This window comes from Engraulis encrasicolus, chromosome 7, assembly GCF_034702125.1.
Source record: "Engraulis encrasicolus isolate BLACKSEA-1 chromosome 7, IST_EnEncr_1.0, whole genome shotgun sequence".
Taxonomy (NCBI): Eukaryota; Metazoa; Chordata; class Actinopteri; order Clupeiformes; family Engraulidae; genus Engraulis; species Engraulis encrasicolus.
This window is the reverse complement of record NC_085863.1, coordinates 20,830,305-20,848,122: the sequence shown is the minus strand read 5'-3', so window position 1 is coordinate 20,848,122 and position 17,818 is coordinate 20,830,305. Positions and strand designations below refer to the sequence as shown.

Below are 17,818 nucleotides of genomic sequence, written 5' to 3'. Positions count from 1 at the left end.
GAACAATATTTCCTCTGATCCCTGTGATGAATTAAAAACAATAGGCTTGGGGCCTATTTACATGGGCATGTCTAAGCCACAACTAAAAGAATCTAAAGGCTGGAATTTCTGGAAGTCCATAACCTCGGCATCCACATTTCTCTGTCAAACATCTCATGGTCGGGGGTACAGCAGGCTACTGATTGCGAATCTGTTGAAACATTATTTTAAAAGAAAACAGTCCATGTGGTGGAAATGCAAATTAAGGTCCGTTAGAAATCCATCGACCAAGCTCCTAGAGTTGACGTTCGGTTGAGTGACATCCAGTCAGGGCCACACTGAATCAAAGGCTGACCTTGTTGAACAGCAGTAGGCCTACATGGGGGCTTTTTTCCCAGCAGTGGTCTACAACAATATTCAGAATAGCTGACGAGGCAGACAGTCACAACAATGGCAGCAATGGCTCAGAACAAAGTGCCCTGCGTGACGCGGCACCACTGCGCACTTTAACATGCGTAAACTACAACCGAGTTCATTTGTAGCCTACTTTAGTCTCAAATGTTGATGTTTCTCTCGTGTCTTTTGAAATGACTGTCTGTAATGATAGCAGCGAAAGGGCTTTTGATGTTAACATTAAACTTGAAATTCTTAAAAATGTCCTCCTCACAGTAGCCTATGTGTGGCACATAACACGTTTAATATTATAGCGACCATGTGATCAAGTGCGCACCTGCAGAATTCCCTGGGCATTTTCACTTCAGACGTGCGTGCCCTCTGGCGACTAATGTAGCCTATAGCAAGACAATAAATCCCATTTGTGTAGTAGGCTAAGGTGTATCTTATCTTGAAGGGGAGGAGACGGAAAGATAACTTGAGGGAAATGTATTTAAATACGCTATCCATACATACAATAAATTCCATTGTTACGTGGATGCAGTTGCAAAACTAGACCTAGTCTGAAGCTTTTAGGTGGCGGGGTGAAAATGGAGCGCAATTATCTCAAACCTATATCATACCTAATACTGTAGCGTGGATCTCTGACAGTCTTCATGTCAGATGCTTGTAGTATATTATTTAGGAAGGATCAGCGAGGATGTACTTACACCTGGTAGATATCGGCACTGTCTTGGGCTCCGCAGGTGCATTTAAACTTGTGAATGCCACACTGGGGCGGCTACCCATTCCACGTGCTGTGGCCAAGAAGGACCCGTGGAGATGGAGAAACATTTCTACTTCATTGATTCACAGCACTTTGACGGGAGCATGGGCTGTACTTAGGTAAGTCTACAAGTTGGAATAGTCCCATGAGTGATGTTGAGGCGCAAAAAAACAACATGTAAGACTTATATCCAGTAGGCGTACTCTCCATTATTTTTTGTGCTCAAACACTTGACCTATGGGCTAATGTTGCTGTGAAAACATGTTCTCTCTACATTATGTTTTACAATGTGAATGGCTCACTATTTCCATAATTTCATATCTGCTACAGCTTCTACCTGCATCCCGAGATGGCAGAGGATCTCATATCAACGCACTCAGCGTTCTCCCACACCCTGGTTTCAGTTTCTACAGGTACTGTGTGCAGACACTTTATGAACAATTAAAAGTTAATAAATACTCTACAGAACAACCGGACAGGACATGGATGAGCTCTGTAAATGCTAATGTGGTTGGTGTGTCCCCATGGGGTTACTTTATGCACCTGCTATAAGTCAAAGGTTAGAGGTCAGAAGGTCATAATAGGGTACACAATGCCAGAGCAATATTCACGTGTTTTATTTTCCCCCACATTTCATTTAGGCTACGTTTGTATATTGCAATGTGTGTCTTTTAATGTTGTAGTACTGGTGAAGACACCACACCAGTATGTATTTTCACTTTTTTCCAAATTCATTCATTCATTAATTCATTCATGCATTCATTCACTCACTCACTCACTCACTCACTCACTCACTCACTCACTCACCCATTCATTCATTTTTTCTTTCATTCATATGCATATTTCGTGTGTTTTCAGGCTATTTTGTTTACGACTTCATGGACATGGTTCTGAACCAGACGTTCAGTGCAAACTGGGAGCTCTTACTCCATCATACAGTGGTAAAGTTCCTGCCAACACCCCCTTTAATTTTTGTTATCAAAAATGTTCACATGGAATTTCCAGAGCACAAATTTGTATTTGTAGTGTTTGAATTCTTTCAGAACAGCAACAATGTAAACTATAGAGAAAGCACACACACACACACACACACTGTCAAGCACACATTCAGTTTGTATTGCATCATATGCCGTGTGTGTGTGTGTCTGTGTGTGTGTGTGTGTGTGTGTGTGTGTGTGTGTGTGTGTGTGTGTGTGTGTGTGGTGGGGGTGGGTGGGTGAGTGAGTGAATGAATGAATGAATGAATGAATGAATGAATGAATGAATGAATGAATGAATGAATGGTGATTTGTGTATTGGGTTTTGGTCCATTAACACTTCCACGATTGTGTGCGTGTGTGCGTATGTGCGTGTGCGTGTGTTCTGTTGGTGGACGTGTGGCTGTGACAAGTGTAATGTTCCTCCTGAGACCAGGGACAATCTAGGCAGCTCTTTGTACAGCTATTTGTTCTGGTGTTAAAGCGATGGTTCGGAGTAGAATCACCCTAATGCCATTTGAACCGTGACACCCATCCACCTTTACACCCGAAGTGTTTTCTGCCGCAGACTTACATCAACAGAGTTGCCGTGTTATTCGATGTTTATTCCGGTTAGCTTGACTCAAGCGCATATGGATACTGGGCACCGTCTCCAAACTTTCCCCACAAAAATAACATGTCATTACACCAAACTTCTGCAGTAGCACAAATATGGTCTGTACTCACGAAACGAAGCATTTGGAAGTTTGGAAATAGTCCAGGAGTTTAGTATTATCAACACAAGCTGAATAGCTTCTCTGCTGCTAAAGCTGTGCCAACGTTACTTCCGTCATATGAGACAAGCCCGTAAAAGTCTTCAACAAACTTCCAGACGAGAGTGTTAAAAAAGTTTTCACTGAATTGTGATTAAGGCTTATATTTTCAAGGCAATACTTAAAATATATTTCAAATCTTACCTACTATCAATTAGACAAGGATTTTCGTTATCAATACTGATGCTGAATTCACTTTTCATTGTGCATATTATGAGCTTCGTTGAGGACTCTTACATGCTTGTCTTAGATGACGGAAGTAACGTTGGCGCAGCTTTAGCAGCAGAGAAGCTATTCGGCTTGTGTTGATAATAATAAACTCCTGGACTATTTCCAAACTTCCAAATGCTTCGTTTCGTGAGTACAGACCATATTTGTGCTACTGCAGAAGTTTGGTGTCATGACATGTTATTTTTGTGGGGAAAGTTTGGAGACGGTGCCCAGTATCCATATGCGCTTGAGTCAAGCTAACCGGAATAAACATCGAATAACACGGCAACTCTGTTGATGTAAGCCTGCGGCAGAAAACACTTCGGGTGTAAAGGTGGATGGGTGTCACGGTTCAAATGGCATTAGGGTGATTCTACTCCGAACCATCGCTTTAAAGGGACAGTTTGGTCAATTTCAACATGCAGTTGTAATGCTCACACTACCCTGGACTTGTCAGTGCCTGAGATTTTTTTTTCTTCTTCTTCAGCCGTTTCCGAGATCCTGGTCATTGTAATGGGGGCAGCTCTTTGTTTACATTTCAAAAAAACATTTTTATTTATTCCCAAAAACATCCAAAAGGTTATAAAACACCAGCAGACAACTAGCAAACAGCAGTACCTTTTGGGAAAATATTTGGAGTTGGCCTATGTTTCATTTTTTAAAAATGTAAACAAACGCTGCCCCCATTAGAATTGCTCATATCTCGGAAAGGGCTGAGCCGAAAAATGTGGCATCACCAGGTACTGACAAGTCAAGGGTAGCGTGAGCAATACAACTGCATGTTGAAATTGACCAAACTGTCCCTTTAAGTCCCAAACAGCGTAAAACTCTATTTGTCTTTTCCCACACAATTGTGAGACCAATTTAGCTGAAAACAAAGGCCTAGTATGCCTCAGTCGGCTTCACATGAGAATCCAGGGACACACTGAAGCGGTTGTAATTGGGGTCAGCCGTGGCCTAGGGGTTAGAGAGTTGGTCTTTCAATCTGAGGGTTGCAGGTTCGAATCTCCCCTGACCTCTCCCTACATCTCCATGGCTGAAGTGACCTTGAGCAAGGCACCTAACCCCACATTGCTCCAGGGACTGTAACCAATACCCTGACAAATAATAACTGCAAGTCGCTTTGAATAAAAATGAAAGCGTCAGCTAAGTGAAATGTAATGTAATGTAATTGACACCACTGGGACGGCAGCACTTACACACAAACAGTCAGTCAGGGTTATTTACTGCTGATTTACTGTGGGGTGCTCAAGCCCCATTAGATTCCAACATACAAATCCCCATTGGTAGAGAGAGAGAGAGAGAGAGAGAGAGAGAAAGAGTGTGTTAAATCTGTTTGTGACTGTTGTTGAATCTTGATGTCGATGGCTGCTGCACCGCCTGCAGACGCTTCTCCTTAGGGACGTCGAGAGAGAGCGAAAGAAAAGCTTCAGTATGTTGTCACACAAGAAATAAATACTAATTTACACCTGTGCACACGGAAATAGAGAGAACGCAGGAGACAGAGGCAGAGAGAGAGAAGAGAGAGAGGGGGAAATGAGTTTAGAGCTGTAAAATTCAGTTTCATGTATGTTGTCACATTAGTCACACATACTCGTGCACACACGTGCACACACACACACACACACACACACACACACACACACGCACACACACACACACACCCCTAAGAGTAACAGAGGACACAAGGTTGGCATTAGCTTTAGAGGAAGTAAAGCCTGCAGAATGCCAAGAAACAGAAAGATAAAACACACACACACACACACACACACACGTGCATGCATACACACAAACAGTGTCATAAATGTATATTATCTTTATACAGGGTTCCACGCCCACGCTCCTTATCATACCCGGTTTTGAGGTCAAGGTGTTTGTGACACAAGTTCCCTTTTGACTAGAAAGATAAACTTTTGAAAGTGTCAAAGTTGAAACTATACATATGCATGCCATTACCTACATACAATATATTATCTATTATCTGATAGCCTACTTGCAGGTAGGTACAGGTAAAGTGTTCTGAGTTGTCAGTGTATCATCAGAACAGAATTCATACCTGTAAAACATTTCTAGCACTTTCAGTTCATTCTTTAGGCTTATGCAGCATAAATCTATTCACACAGTATTAGCAATGTCAATAATTATTCATTCATAATACATTAAGAACTTTATTGACGTGCTCACCTCTTTCTAATCAGCATCCCGAATGGAAGACATCTGTTGTAGAAGTACCAACAATTCAAATATGAATTACTATAACATCACTATAGCGTTAGCGTTAGTGTTAAATACATTATAATAACCAGTGAGGTATCATCTATAACGTATAGTTTCATTTTGGCTTAAAGATCACTGCAATAAAAAGGCTGAGAATTGTTGAGTCTGGATACATTAACATATGATGGGAATCTCTGGATAGCAGTCTGAAGTTCACTAGCCATAGACATGATCAGCAAGATTTGAGAATAACACTAAACATTACAGAGTAATAATAATAATAATAATAATAATAATAATGATAATAATAACTTGGTTTTATATAGCGCCTTTCAAGTAACCCAAGGTCGTAGTGCAGTAGTGGAGTAGTGCATCAAAGCAAATTGACATCCAGGTTTGTTTAGTTTTTTTCTTTTTGTTTGTTTGTTTTTGCCAAAACTGTTGTAATGGCAAAGATTTTCTTCTTTTAAACATCTCTGGTAATAGCTTAACAAACTGGCATGCATTTAGTCCCAAACGGGTCGAATGGTTTGACCCCTCCCACCTTTGCCAAACGGGTAGTCGTTTGACCCCTCTTACCTTTGCACTCCAGGCTCTAACGTAAAGATTAACCCTGTGTGTGTGTGTGTGTGTGCGTGTGTGCGCGCGCGCGCGCGTGTGTGTGTGTGTGTGCGCATGTGTGCGAGTGAGTGAGCAAGAGCATGTATGTGTGTTTGCGTCCACTGAGCTGTTTCATAAAGGAGATATCAGTAGGGTGAGATGGGGTTACCTGTGATCTCATGAGGGACTCCTGTGAACACCACTGGCAACTTCAGCTGGCCTGCACACAAGCACACCAACAAAGAAAATAGTTAACCATAGCCTTGCAATACTCAGATTCGTTTGCAGAATAAAAACAGGGTCTAGAAAAACCTAAATGTAATTACATGTATTTAGTTATAAATATCATGGGTAACATCATTTACCAGTTACTAAAATGACATTTCTACCCAGTATGTATAAAGTGTGCATGCTTGTTTCTGCCTTTTAGTCCTTGTTTTATCAATAACAAGCATTTTGTTTCTCACATCTCTCTCTCTTTCTCTCTCTCTCTCTCTCTCTCTCTCTCTCTCTCTCTCTCTCTCTCTCTCTCTCTCTCTCTCTCTCTTGCTTACATACACACACGCACGCACGCACACCCATGATGTAGGTCATCTCCTGCTTCGGCATCGCGGTGCTCCGGCGGCAGTTCGTGGGCTTTGCCGTGGTGGCCCTGTTGGTGGAGCTCAACTCCGTCTTCCTGCACTTGCGGCAGCTCCTGCGCATATCCGGCGCGGCCACTAGGGGCGCCCTGTACCGGCTCAACAGCACGCTCACCCTGGGCTCCTTCCTGGCATTCCGCTTTAGCACGCTGGGCTTTATGGCACGCTGGCTACTGCTCCATCGTGGACGCGTCTCCACGCCGTTCTACATCACCGGCGCCACCGGCCTGTCCGCCGTCATGGTGATGAACCTGGTGTTGTTCTACAGGCTGGTGGACAGTGACTACATCAGGGCGGGGAGAGAGAGAGGAAGGAAGGAGAATGGACCGGAGTGATGAGGGGTCACCATGGAGATGGAGAAGAATGGATGGAGGGATGACTGGTGGAGAGGGTAGAGTGTAGGGATGGGTGAAGAGGTGATGGAATGGGGAAACTATGCTCTCTCTCTCTCTCTCTCTCTCTCTCTCTCTCTCTCTCTCTCTCTCATGTTGCCAAAAGAAAATCTTCCAAATTGGGATTTCAGACTGGAACTGAATACACCACCTACCTCTATTCACTGTTGTGTGTGTGTGTGTGTGTGTGTGTTTGTTTTTTATTATGGAGATATGCCACTTTTTAAACCCACAACTATGTATCCTGTCCTATGTATTGCCTATGTATTGTGTAAGTGCCTACAATTATGAATCTGGTCCAGTTCAGTTGAGGACTGTACTATGTGTGTTGTACTTTTTTCATAACAGAATACCGTGCATTTGTATTTAACGATCAGAAAACATTGTCAGTGATATTGGGTGGGTGTACTCATCTGATGTTGCTCCATGTTAAAACTTAATATCAATCAGCGAGTTTTCACATTTGGTCCCTTGCAGCCATTGGAACAAATTCAAACTGGTGCGTACTGGTATGTGAACGTTCCAGACTGTACCAGACTCCTCTAAAGCGAACTGTATTGAGAGCGACACTTAACTTTTTGAACCACTTATAGAGGATTGGTTCACTTTTTTGCCTTTTAATTTTTTGAGACAGGACAATTGAGAGATAGACAGGAAATGAGTGGGGAGAGGCTGGAATCTCAGGCCTGACCCAGGCTGGAATCGAACCTGGGTCGCCCGGGTAGTTGCACAGTGCCCTACAATTAGTCCACGGTAGGGCCGTGTTTGGTTCACTTAAAGGGGACTGTAGTCAAGGAAAGTAGAGTCGACCTGCCAGGACTTGAACCGGGCCTTCTGGGGTACCATACACACCAAAGAGTACAAGGCACAATATATTGGCCAAAAGTCCACTTTTACTCCGGTCCTGACACCAAACTACTTCGCCCTTGATGTGAGTTTGTTCCTTGGTAACTGTGTGGTAAATCATGATGTGTACAGTTTATAGCTATGACAAAATGAGTGCCCTTGAAGGTCTTTATTATTAAGTGTAAGCACCACTTAGCAAAAAGCAAAGGTAGAATTGGATTTCAAACTGACCCTTTCAATCACATCTGAGCAACGTCTGGCCTACAATTTGTTATATTCTGTATCGAATTATCTATATCTCTTAAGATTCTCTGAGCGTGGAAAAAAAGCATCTAAACTTTTTTTTGTAATGTGCCTAGGCCAGTGGTTTTCAAAGTGGGGGCCGGGGACCCCTGGGGGGCCGCGGGGGATGCCAGGGGGGCCGCAGCAGGTTGGCAGGAAAAATATAGCAAAATAAAATGAATAATTTAATAAAGCTTAAGAAGCCAAAATAAACAAAAATAAGCTTAACAATCTTCTTTACAATGTAGTCTATTATGCTTTCTGTTGTACTTGTATGGGTTTAGGAATGCATCAACTTCATCGAGTTGTGAAACCGGGTGCGCAGAAAAAATAGCATGTCACAGCCCATGGCAGGGGGGCCTTGGCTGGAATCTACCGGTATCTGGGGGGCCTTGTCATGGTAAAGTTTGGGAACCCCTGCACTGGGCCTAGGATATATTATGGACATACTGTACTTTGCAAATTGAAAAATATCTCTGGGAGACACCAGTGGCAAGTTTAAATAAGATGCATGCAACCTTGAATGTTTTCAGTTTATAGCCTATCTTGTTTTGTCTTTTTGTGCATTGACTTGTGGTTTCCGACAATTTTCTTATTCAACCTATTGAAGACGTTGTCCTTGTCATAAGCGTTGATTTAACCATCCTTAATGTTGTATATAGAGTGCCTTTCTTGTTGGAATACCACCCTACCCTACTAGAATAATTGCTGTTTTTTTACACCTTTGGCCGACCTGCTTATAGTTATTGCCCCAACTCTACCACTAGGGGGCAACAAACCGCCAGAATAACCCCCATCCCCGTCCAAGGTACTGAAAATCTGAAGGAAAGTAACACAAGAACAATGTCTTGGATTACGCTGCAGCACAGAGGACCACATTTTAGAGAACAGCTTCACCATCTCCCAATGCTCAGTTTTCGCCCTGCACTGATGCGAAGCTCTGTGCCGATCTAGTCATCGTTTGGAAGGTGGGTTTTGCCGGAGGAGGGACGTTGGCATCAATACGGAATAGTCGCTTGCTGGATGTGCGATTTTGATGCTTTTCGGACCCAATATCTGTGTCGCTGAATCGTTTGCTTGTGTTTGTGTCGGACATCCCAACCCACCACAAACGAAAACGTGCAACTGAGCTATCCGACTGCAATGCTCTAACCAACCCTATATCTGAATTCTTCATCTGTTCAGAAGGTGAGCTGACAATTATACATTTGACATTGCTATTTCCCCTTTTGAAGCACGCATATCCTAATTGGCGAAAGGTTGCCGAATGGGCATTACCAGAATAGGAAGAAGCCACGCAATTAACCAGCAATACACGTGATTATTTCCAACTTGGTGTTCCTTAATTCAACCACAAAAACTGGTTCATAGTTGTTAGTCTGCATAGATGGGAACTGGGGTTGCTAATTTAGCCAGCAATAGATTTTTGGGCATGTGCATTAGTCGGCCACCTGCCATGGTCTAAAAAAGGAGACCTCGAGGATTTCCGAATTTTAGTGCATTTTCCTTAATGTTACAGATTTACCATCTGATGTATTGTAAATGAAACCGCGTCGTTTAGGCCTAATAGGGGATACGTCGTACGTGTTTTGTGCGCTTATGATATCAATTGTCGCCAGCGCTGAAATGCAGACTGCCATACCGGCCAGTCTTCTAATGAGTGTCCCTTTAACCGAGTCGTGTGGCGCTCATAGAAGGAGGCGATGCCAAAAGGCTTGGGGGGAAGGCCCAGCAAAAGTGCTACAAAGGCTTGAAAAAATACTGCGGTATCAGCACCATGCTACAAAACCAAACACCACACGTAAGCAACTGGGATACAACAAACAGTCGCATGCTGCGCGCACTGATCCGTTTAAGCATTTAATTGATTGTGATCTTCCAATGATGCAATCCTCAAAGTCATACGGCAGTCGACCTTTCTATTAAACTGAACACCAGGATTGTTTTTAATTTGCAGGTGTATTAAATGTTTAGATATTAGGCTTCTTTTTATTTGTGTGTGCGCGTGTGTATTCAATGTGATTGTGTGCATGTGGGTGGGGTATGCGCTTGTGGGTGTGTGAGGATTGAAAAACCTCCTCAAAAAGTTTAGTTCTGCCTGGGCTATTTTTCTTGTTGTGATGCTTTATTTGGGCTACAACAGACACTGAACATTATCACGAATCCCTTGCACAAACAAACCGAAGTGGTTATGGCAATTAGGCTACGCAGACCTAGCCTATTAGGCCTACGCATTTACTTTACGAGTTTTTATAATTATTCATTGTTGCTTTATTGGATGTTTATTTGGATGTACTGTTCTTGTGCTTTCCATATCGTGTTGCAGACTGCCCTAATAAGAAAATATTGGTTATCGAGATTCTAAAGAGCTCAACATATTCAATCAGGCCACATTGCCTCAAGCTGTTTTTGTTCTGGTCAGGAATGAAAGCATTAAGACTGTGTCATAAAATCAATATGTGTACTACAAAAGAGGGTCGAGACCTCCCATTTCATCTCACTACGCGGGGACACCCCCCTTTTTAATTTCTTGTGCTCAGCAACTTCATTCTATGACCCGGTGTCCTCCTCCTCTCGCGCAGGTGAGCGCGCGGTGCAGTTGCCATGGAGACGAGCGCCTTGGCACAGCAGGTGGAGAGCGTGGAGCGGAGCGTGGCTTTCCTGCAACAGGAACACCTGGTGCTGCTCACGGGACTCCGGTTGGACATCCTGCACCTCAGGAAGCGGTGTGCCGGTCGGTCACGTGCTCTTGATGTCGCCTCTTCTTGTCTTGTGTCGCAGAGCATTTTTCATTTCTCTCACAGCAGGGCTGTGACCTTGTAACACTAGTAGCTACACACCAAAGCAATGGCCTCAGATAGATCAGATCAATTATCTTATGACTCCTGAGTGTTCTCTTGTTGGATTTAGCACATTTGTCTCCCTGTTTGGAACACACCTTTTTCACAATATATCAGGAATTGTTTCCTGCAGATTTCAAATAAGGGAACAGTGTTTGCCATTACATACACATTTGGTGTGTAGTCCGCAAGCATGAGTAAATAGCCAATAAGCAGGCAAAATAATGATGCATAGTAGTATGGTCAAGTATATGAGTATATGGTCATCTGGCTATATGGCTTGTTATCAGGAACGTATGACAACAACAATGAAAACACAAAATACAGTAAGGTATGCTACTCTTCCTAGGTGCAAAGGTATCTCATGTTTTGTCAAAACAGGTTGTAATGTCCTGTCACTTTACCTCGATCTGTTTCTGCAGACCTGAGCTGTGAGCTAAGTGAGAGGTTAACCCAGAGAACCCAGGCTGGTGAGTTGTGCTTAATCTAGTGAGCCGTTTTAGCTGAACAATTTCATGGAACTCAAGTGGACATCATTCTCTTCTCTTCTCTTCTCTTCTCTTCTCTTCTCTTCTCTTCTCTTCTCTTCTCTTCTCTTGTCATTGTTCACATTGTATGAAGTTTGTGTAAATATTGTAGCCCCTTAATGCGCGCCGTACCTCCAGTGGCACGCTGTAATAGTCATTTAAATGTAACTACCATAGCGCTACAATACTATGACACTACACAGACCCTTTAGTAATGCACCACGACTTGGTCATTACCATACTGGTACCAACAAATTCATAAAGCCGCGTCTTAAGGGGTTAAGCTTTACTTATAGGCCTATGTAGGCCTATGCATGTGTAGTTAATGAAAATAATTGTTTAGAAAAAGACGAAATAACTTCAAAAGGTGATCGTAGAATAAGATGTCTGTCCTGTGGCTAGGAAATGAATGAGGATAACTGTTTATGATAAATTATAAATGATAGTCTATCTTAGAAGATCGATGCAGCTTATATGGGCAGGCAAAATGCCTTATTTTTTTTTGGCTCTATAGCCTTTTTGGTGCAGATGGGATCACCAGCGATCCGAATCAGAGTTTACGGAAGAAGAAAAAAACCCAACTACATTATAACAACATTGCAACATTACTGAGAGTCTTAAGTAGCAGATTAAGACTCAGTCATTACCACTTTTGTAACAACAAACTTTCAATAGAGGCCCTGCCAGGGTAAACCTCACAATACACATAGTCAGTACAACAGTAACATTGACGCAGCTTTAGCAGCAGAAAAGCTATTCGGCTTGTGTTGATAATAACAAACTCCTGGACTATTTACAAACATCCAAATGCTTCGTTTTGTGAGTACATACCATATTTGTACTACTGCAGAAGTTTGGTGTCATGACATGTTATTTTTGTGGGGAAAGTTTGGAGACGGTGCCCAGTATCCATATGCGCTTGAGTCAAGCTAACCGGAATAAACATCGAATAACACGGCAACTCTGTTGATGTAAGCCTGCGGCAGAAAACACTTCGGGTGTAAAGGTGGATGGGTGTCACGGTTCAAATGGCATTAGGGTGATTCTACTCCGAACCATCGCTTTAAGCGTTTAAGGAATTTATGAGCACAAATCAACCTAGTTGTGGCAAATAGCATCATCTCTCAGCTCCTGAATTCAGTTAGTGCACCTGCGATCACAAACCCACAAAACGGCTTTTTATATTTCAGACCAGCAGGGTGCACTGTTCTCCTGGGTTTAGGGCATCCCTCCCTCTGCCCATGCTCTTTGTTTTTTTTATTTTTTATTATCAGCTGCAGGAAAGAGTAATTTATCCTCCCAATAATGCTGTGACAAGTAGTAAATTGTGTGGCACCGAATCAGGCCAACATGAAGGGCAGCAGTTAGAGGTTATGGAGGGACACACAGGAACCTGGAGGTGGAGATGATTGTGGATGATTGTGTATGCAGTGTTTATCCCAGGGGAGAGGAGAAGAGAGGAGAGGGTCACAAAACCTCTGGCATTTTGCAACAACCACTTTCACATGGAAGCCGTGGAGTGGACACTGTAATTATCTTGTAAAATGAATATGCCCCATAATTCAGTTCTTCTTCTTTTTTTTTTTTTTTTTACAAATGTGGGACCTTCTCCCCCCACCCCCACCCCCAGTCTCTGTGCAATAAATATCAGTGGAGTGTTGTTAGCTACCTTATGTTACCACTTGTGCTATATGTCCTAAGATAATTGACTTTGAATGGGGATAGGTGATACACAAATGCGGTCAAAGGAAATACGTAGAAGTCTCCCCATAGGTGTACTGCACAAGGATGGGCACTTTGGCATTTTGGTTCATGCTTTAAGTTTATGTCTTCCTGTGTTCCTGTGTTCCTGTGTGTGTGTGTGTGTGTGTGTGTGTGTGTGTGTGTGTGTGTGTGTGTGTGTGTGTGTGTTGTTGCTGTGCATATGCGTGCATTTGTGTATGTGTGCATGAACCTATTGGTGTGTATATGTGTATGTACTGTTTGTGCATCTTTGTGTGTGTGTTTCCTGTTCATGCACACACATGCGTGTGTGTGTGTGTGTGTGTGTATGCACGTTTATGTGTGTGCTTGTACATGTATGTTTGAGTGTATGCATGTTCGCATGTATATGTGCGCGCATGCTTGCATTTATGCACGTTTGTATGTATGTCTTCCTGCATGTGTGTGTGTGTGTGTGTGTGTGTGTGTGTGTGCGCGCGCTTGTCTATGACCCCCCTCCAGACGTGGACGCGGAAGAGGAGCAGCTGGAGGCCCGTCTGCAGTCCGTAGAACGCCGTCTGGAGGAGCGCGAGTGCGGCCTGTCGGAACTGCGCGTGGAGCTGCGCCACAAGGGGGCGTTGGCGAGCGCGCTGCAGGCCCGGCTGCGCGACGAGGAGCGGCGCTTCCTGGACGAGCTGAAGCGACGCAGCCACAAGATCACCGCGCTCGGGCGGCAGCTGAGGCAGCAGACCGACGTATCCGCACAGCTCTCCTTCCAGCTGCACTCGGCACGCTTCCGCCTCTACCACCAGATGGATGCCGGCGGTGGAGGTGGAGGTGGAGGAGGAGGAAGGAGAGGAAGAGGAGGCAGGGGAGAGGGGGAGGAGGAGGGGCAGAGGGAGGACGGGGAAGAGGAGGAGGATGACGATGAGGAGGAGGATGATGATGATGATGATGACGAGGATGAGGAGGAGGAGAGTGAGGAAGGCTCGCCAGAGTCGGACTGGTCACTGTCCGCCCAGGCGTCTCCGGAGGTGGTGGAGAGGCACCCCATGCCCAGGGCGTACCTGGCCACCTCCCCCAGGTCCAGGCGCTCGGAGCGGGTGCGGGAGTGCGTGCCCCGGGCCCGGGTCCACGGGCCCGAGGAGCCCCGCGCCATGCCCGACCCCGCCCTCTTCCTCTACCCCTTCAGACACAGGCTGCTGCCCCTGCACGCCTCGCTGAGCCGGATCTGCCGGGAGAGCAGCCAATCAGAGACTTCGGAGGGCCGGCGGAGCAGATTCAGGGGCCAGTCGCCAGTGAGGGGGAAGATGGAGCCCGACATCACTGATTTGTAAAGGAAGAAAAACAGAGAAAAAATTAGAAGCATTTAGAAGTTGTAAGGAAAAGTTTAGAGTTGTAGGGAAAGGACAATTATCTACTGCTAGGATGTCTGTGATATCTGATAATCTGCCATAAGAGTTAAAGATAACACTTTAGAATAGGGTTCACATCTTAGCTAGCCTACTAATACATGCCTAATGACTGTCTGTATGGGTTACTTAAAAGACATGTGCTAAGGTCCTACTATGTCTGTATTACGGTTATATCTTATTGGCTGTGAAAAAGAATACACAGCTAACTAGAAGCACTCAGAGAGCGCAGACCTCCGCCAAGGAAGCTGCTTGATAGAACATTTGACTATGTTACACCCTGTCTTTCTGCCTTCTTTTGTGGAGTTAGAAACTGGAATGTTTTGCCCTGTCCCGCAATTCAATTTGTGGTCACTAGGGCCGTCTAGATTTATAGGCCAGCAATGGTGAAGAATCTTCTTGAAGGTCCTGGTTCCGGTTCGTGATCCAGATCACCACCAGAATTTAATCACTTGTTCATTGGGTCATTACCAACAACTTGACAGAGTTTCATGCAAATCCATTCATAACTTTTTGAGTAATTCTGCTGACAGACAGACAAACAGACCAACGTGACCGAAAACATAACCTCCTTGGCGGAGGTAACAAATGATTGACACTGTCTCACAAAAGATTTCGCTTAACACATCTTATATACGGCTTAGCCTGACAGGCCAGAGTATTCATTTTGAATTACTTTGTAATCCATGAATGGTCTGATTACGCTTCCCTTCTTCTCTGGGGAGGGTTTTCAGTCGGTTTTCAGACGACTGGTGTTAGTGGCCAATAAGAGAACGCACTTGGGAGCATAATAACTTACGTCATGAACATCAACTGTCAGCAATTGGTCAGAGCTCATTTCAAACCAGAGCTGAACTCACTCCTCCCGCCCAAGTGCTCCAGGGCACCGAGGACCCAGACCTAACATGAATCATGAAGTAATTAATGTGGTCTGGTAAAACCAGGCTATTAGTGGCTAACATGTGAACCTTAAAATAAAGAATTAAATGTATGTAAGATCTATACTTGAGCCTTATTGATACTGTGCTGTGAAGAGAAAAGACTTCAATCACACTTAGACCTTCGGTATTCTATGAAATTCTGGGGCAGTCAGAAACACCATCATCATTCATTATAATCACCATCCTCCTCACCTTCATTATTGGCATTGTTAATGAAACTTACACAGTGTAATCTTGATACAATCAATGAGTCACTCACTTGAATCTCACTGATTTCAGTAGGTAATACTGTGCTGGTATGCTGGCCTTAGACTGTTAGAGAAACATAAGACTAAAGACTGCATAGGAAAATGTAACAATCTAATAAGCTTTACTGAGATAAGCAAAGAGGTATGTTTATAGAGTGTAATGCAGTCATGAAATATGATTGTGTTAGATTTTGTATCAGGTGTGTATCACTGTATTTTGATCAAGCCTGAATAAGCGTTACTGTCACTTTAAAATAAAGTATTGCTTTATCGTAAAGGTTAACAAAATCTGTGGAAGTGTTCGCAGCTTTCTCAAAAATAACTGAGTATGAGTTGCTGTTTAGTTACCCACTTGTGCCTGTAAACCCGTTTCATAGGAAGCCATATACTAATGATGTCCAATGAATGGAGTAGCAACAGGGATGGTGTAACTCAAATAAAACGCATTCAAATCAACGCTGTGACATTTGTTGCCTTGTTATTTGGATATTACCGTGTTATTAGGCTAGTCTACCCTATGTTATAAAAGGGCTGCGTGTAGCTTGCGCAACATTCCAGCAGCGCTGTCCATGGTAGCCGGCTTTTGTTCTCCCTCAAGTTCATAGATGGTGAGGTAATCCTCATTTCGCCGGTAAATTTCTGATTTGTCAGGAGGCAGGCACGCCCACCACCACCATGCGCGTTCGACCTGAAGCTAGTGGTTCGGCGTTTGTCTGTGAATGTAGTAGCGACTACTCTGCAATGAATTTAGCAAGCGTTTGCTTAGTTCACTTTACTAGCTTATGTGTGAGGCGTTGTTCGAGAAAGTTGCCAGGGCATGGAATTCACACTCCACCCGGCTGCTGCTCTGAATGTTAATAGTAGGCTACTGCAGCACTCTGCCATAGCAACCACTGTGTCTGTGAAGCAGCTGCCCCAGCCATTCTCCACGGAGCCGCCAGAAAAGAAGGTGTGTTTGTCATGGTTTCTTTCCCCTGTGCTGTATGTCATTGTGAGAGCATTGTGCTAGATGTACCTCTTGACCCGGCTATTAATAAACACCGGCTGTGACAAGCCCCAGAACATGGCTTCACGTGACCACACGCTGATCAGATTCAAAGGAATCCTGTGAGTCAGAGAGAGAGAGAGAGATGAGCAGCCGTGGCTACGCAGGTCAATGGCTTTGTACGTTGAGTAGAATTAGTGTGTGCTGAGGCGTTCTACTGACAACACGTCGCTTGCTGCTGGCTGTCATGGACGGGGGACTGGGGCCTCCCTCTCCCAGTTACTCCCCTCCCACTGCGCGGGACACACTGGGAGAGACAGCGTGAAGGGCGCGCAGGAGGACACGTATGGGGCTTTTGTAATGACAAAACCGGGGGACTCTCTGGGCCTCGTGCGGACGAACCTCTCCTCTTCATCCTCTCTCCACGGCATCAGGCACACTGGACTGGCTTCTAAGGACCTCTTCTGACACAGGCATGCTTGCACTTTACATTCAATACGCACAGTGTATCAGTGTTGAATCTCTGCTACTTTCAAGAACTTTACTGTACTTGTATGCACTTATGCTGAATGATATTAATATGTAGTTCGAAAAGACGTTTGTTCTTCGGCTGATTTGTGACGTGTACCTTTTCAATTGCTATTTCTCTATCATCCTAATCCACTTGCCTATGTTGTTTGACATGTGTTTGTTTGTATCGAGTATCAGGTAAAGAAATGGGCCACTGAATGCACTCAGCCACCCCTCTAGAACTAGTGCCTGCTGCGTGTCATGCATTGGTAGAGTGCCATCTATGTCCTGGCACTGCCCCTTGTCTTGCGAGTGTTAAGCTGATGTACAGTCTTGCCTGGCTTGGCCTGGCCTGGCACACATGGCAGCTGTGCCTCTAGAGCTGTGAGCCTGAGCAGACGGTGGAGGGAAGGAAGGAGAGCCAGCTGACTGGGTGTCCAGGTTCCGGTGTCCTGACAATACTATGCTATCTGTCAGACTGAGCTACCAAGCCGTTACAATGCACTATAATGACACCGCTAGGGTTAGGCTTTAGGGGT

General features: G+C 44.3%; 2 protein-coding genes across 2 annotated transcripts; both read left to right on the top strand.

Annotated features, from left to right (window-relative positions):
• The first annotated feature begins 947 nt into the window (after positions 1 to 947).
• Positions 948 to 7,114, top strand: LOC134452024 (TLC domain-containing protein 2-like). The gene is made up of 4 exons (XM_063202406.1): positions 948 to 1,257; positions 1,469 to 1,551; positions 1,997 to 2,079; positions 6,544 to 7,114. Exons 1-4 carry the CDS (start codon positions 1,073 to 1,075, stop codon positions 6,928 to 6,930), a joined length of 738 nt encoding a protein of 245 aa, XP_063058476.1. The 5' UTR covers positions 948 to 1,072; the 3' UTR covers positions 6,931 to 7,114.
• Positions 7,115 to 10,719: 3,605 nt separating this feature from the next.
• Positions 10,720 to 16,239, top strand: ccdc92bb (coiled-coil domain containing 92Bb). The gene is made up of 4 exons (XM_063202404.1): positions 10,720 to 10,849; positions 11,378 to 11,425; positions 13,706 to 14,001; positions 14,122 to 16,239. The coding sequence occupies exons 1-4, from the start codon at positions 10,720 to 10,722 to the stop codon at positions 14,518 to 14,520; spliced, it is 873 nt and encodes a 290-aa protein (XP_063058474.1). The 3' UTR covers positions 14,521 to 16,239.
• The last annotated feature ends 1,579 nt before the right edge of the window (positions 16,240 to 17,818 follow it).

Coding starts and splice junctions, on each gene's coding strand:
- LOC134452024 (XM_063202406.1), top strand. CDS start 1,073: ATGTACTTACACCTGGTAGATATCGGCACTGTCTTGGGCTCCGCAGGT. Junction 1,258..1,468: donor GGAGCATGGGCTGTACTTAG/GTAAGTCTACAA, acceptor TATCTGCTACAG/CTTCTACCTGCATCCCGAGA. Junction 1,552..1,996: donor CCTGGTTTCAGTTTCTACAG/GTACTGTGTGCA, acceptor GTGTGTTTTCAG/GCTATTTTGTTTACGACTTC.
- ccdc92bb (XM_063202404.1), top strand. CDS start 10,720: ATGGAGACGAGCGCCTTGGCACAGCAGGTGGAGAGCGTGGAGCGGAGC. Junction 10,850..11,377: donor CCTCAGGAAGCGGTGTGCCG/GTCGGTCACGTG, acceptor CTGTTTCTGCAG/ACCTGAGCTGTGAGCTAAGT. Junction 14,002..14,121: donor GCCTCTACCACCAGATGGAT/GCCGGCGGTGGA, acceptor GATGAGGAGGAG/GATGATGATGATGATGATGA.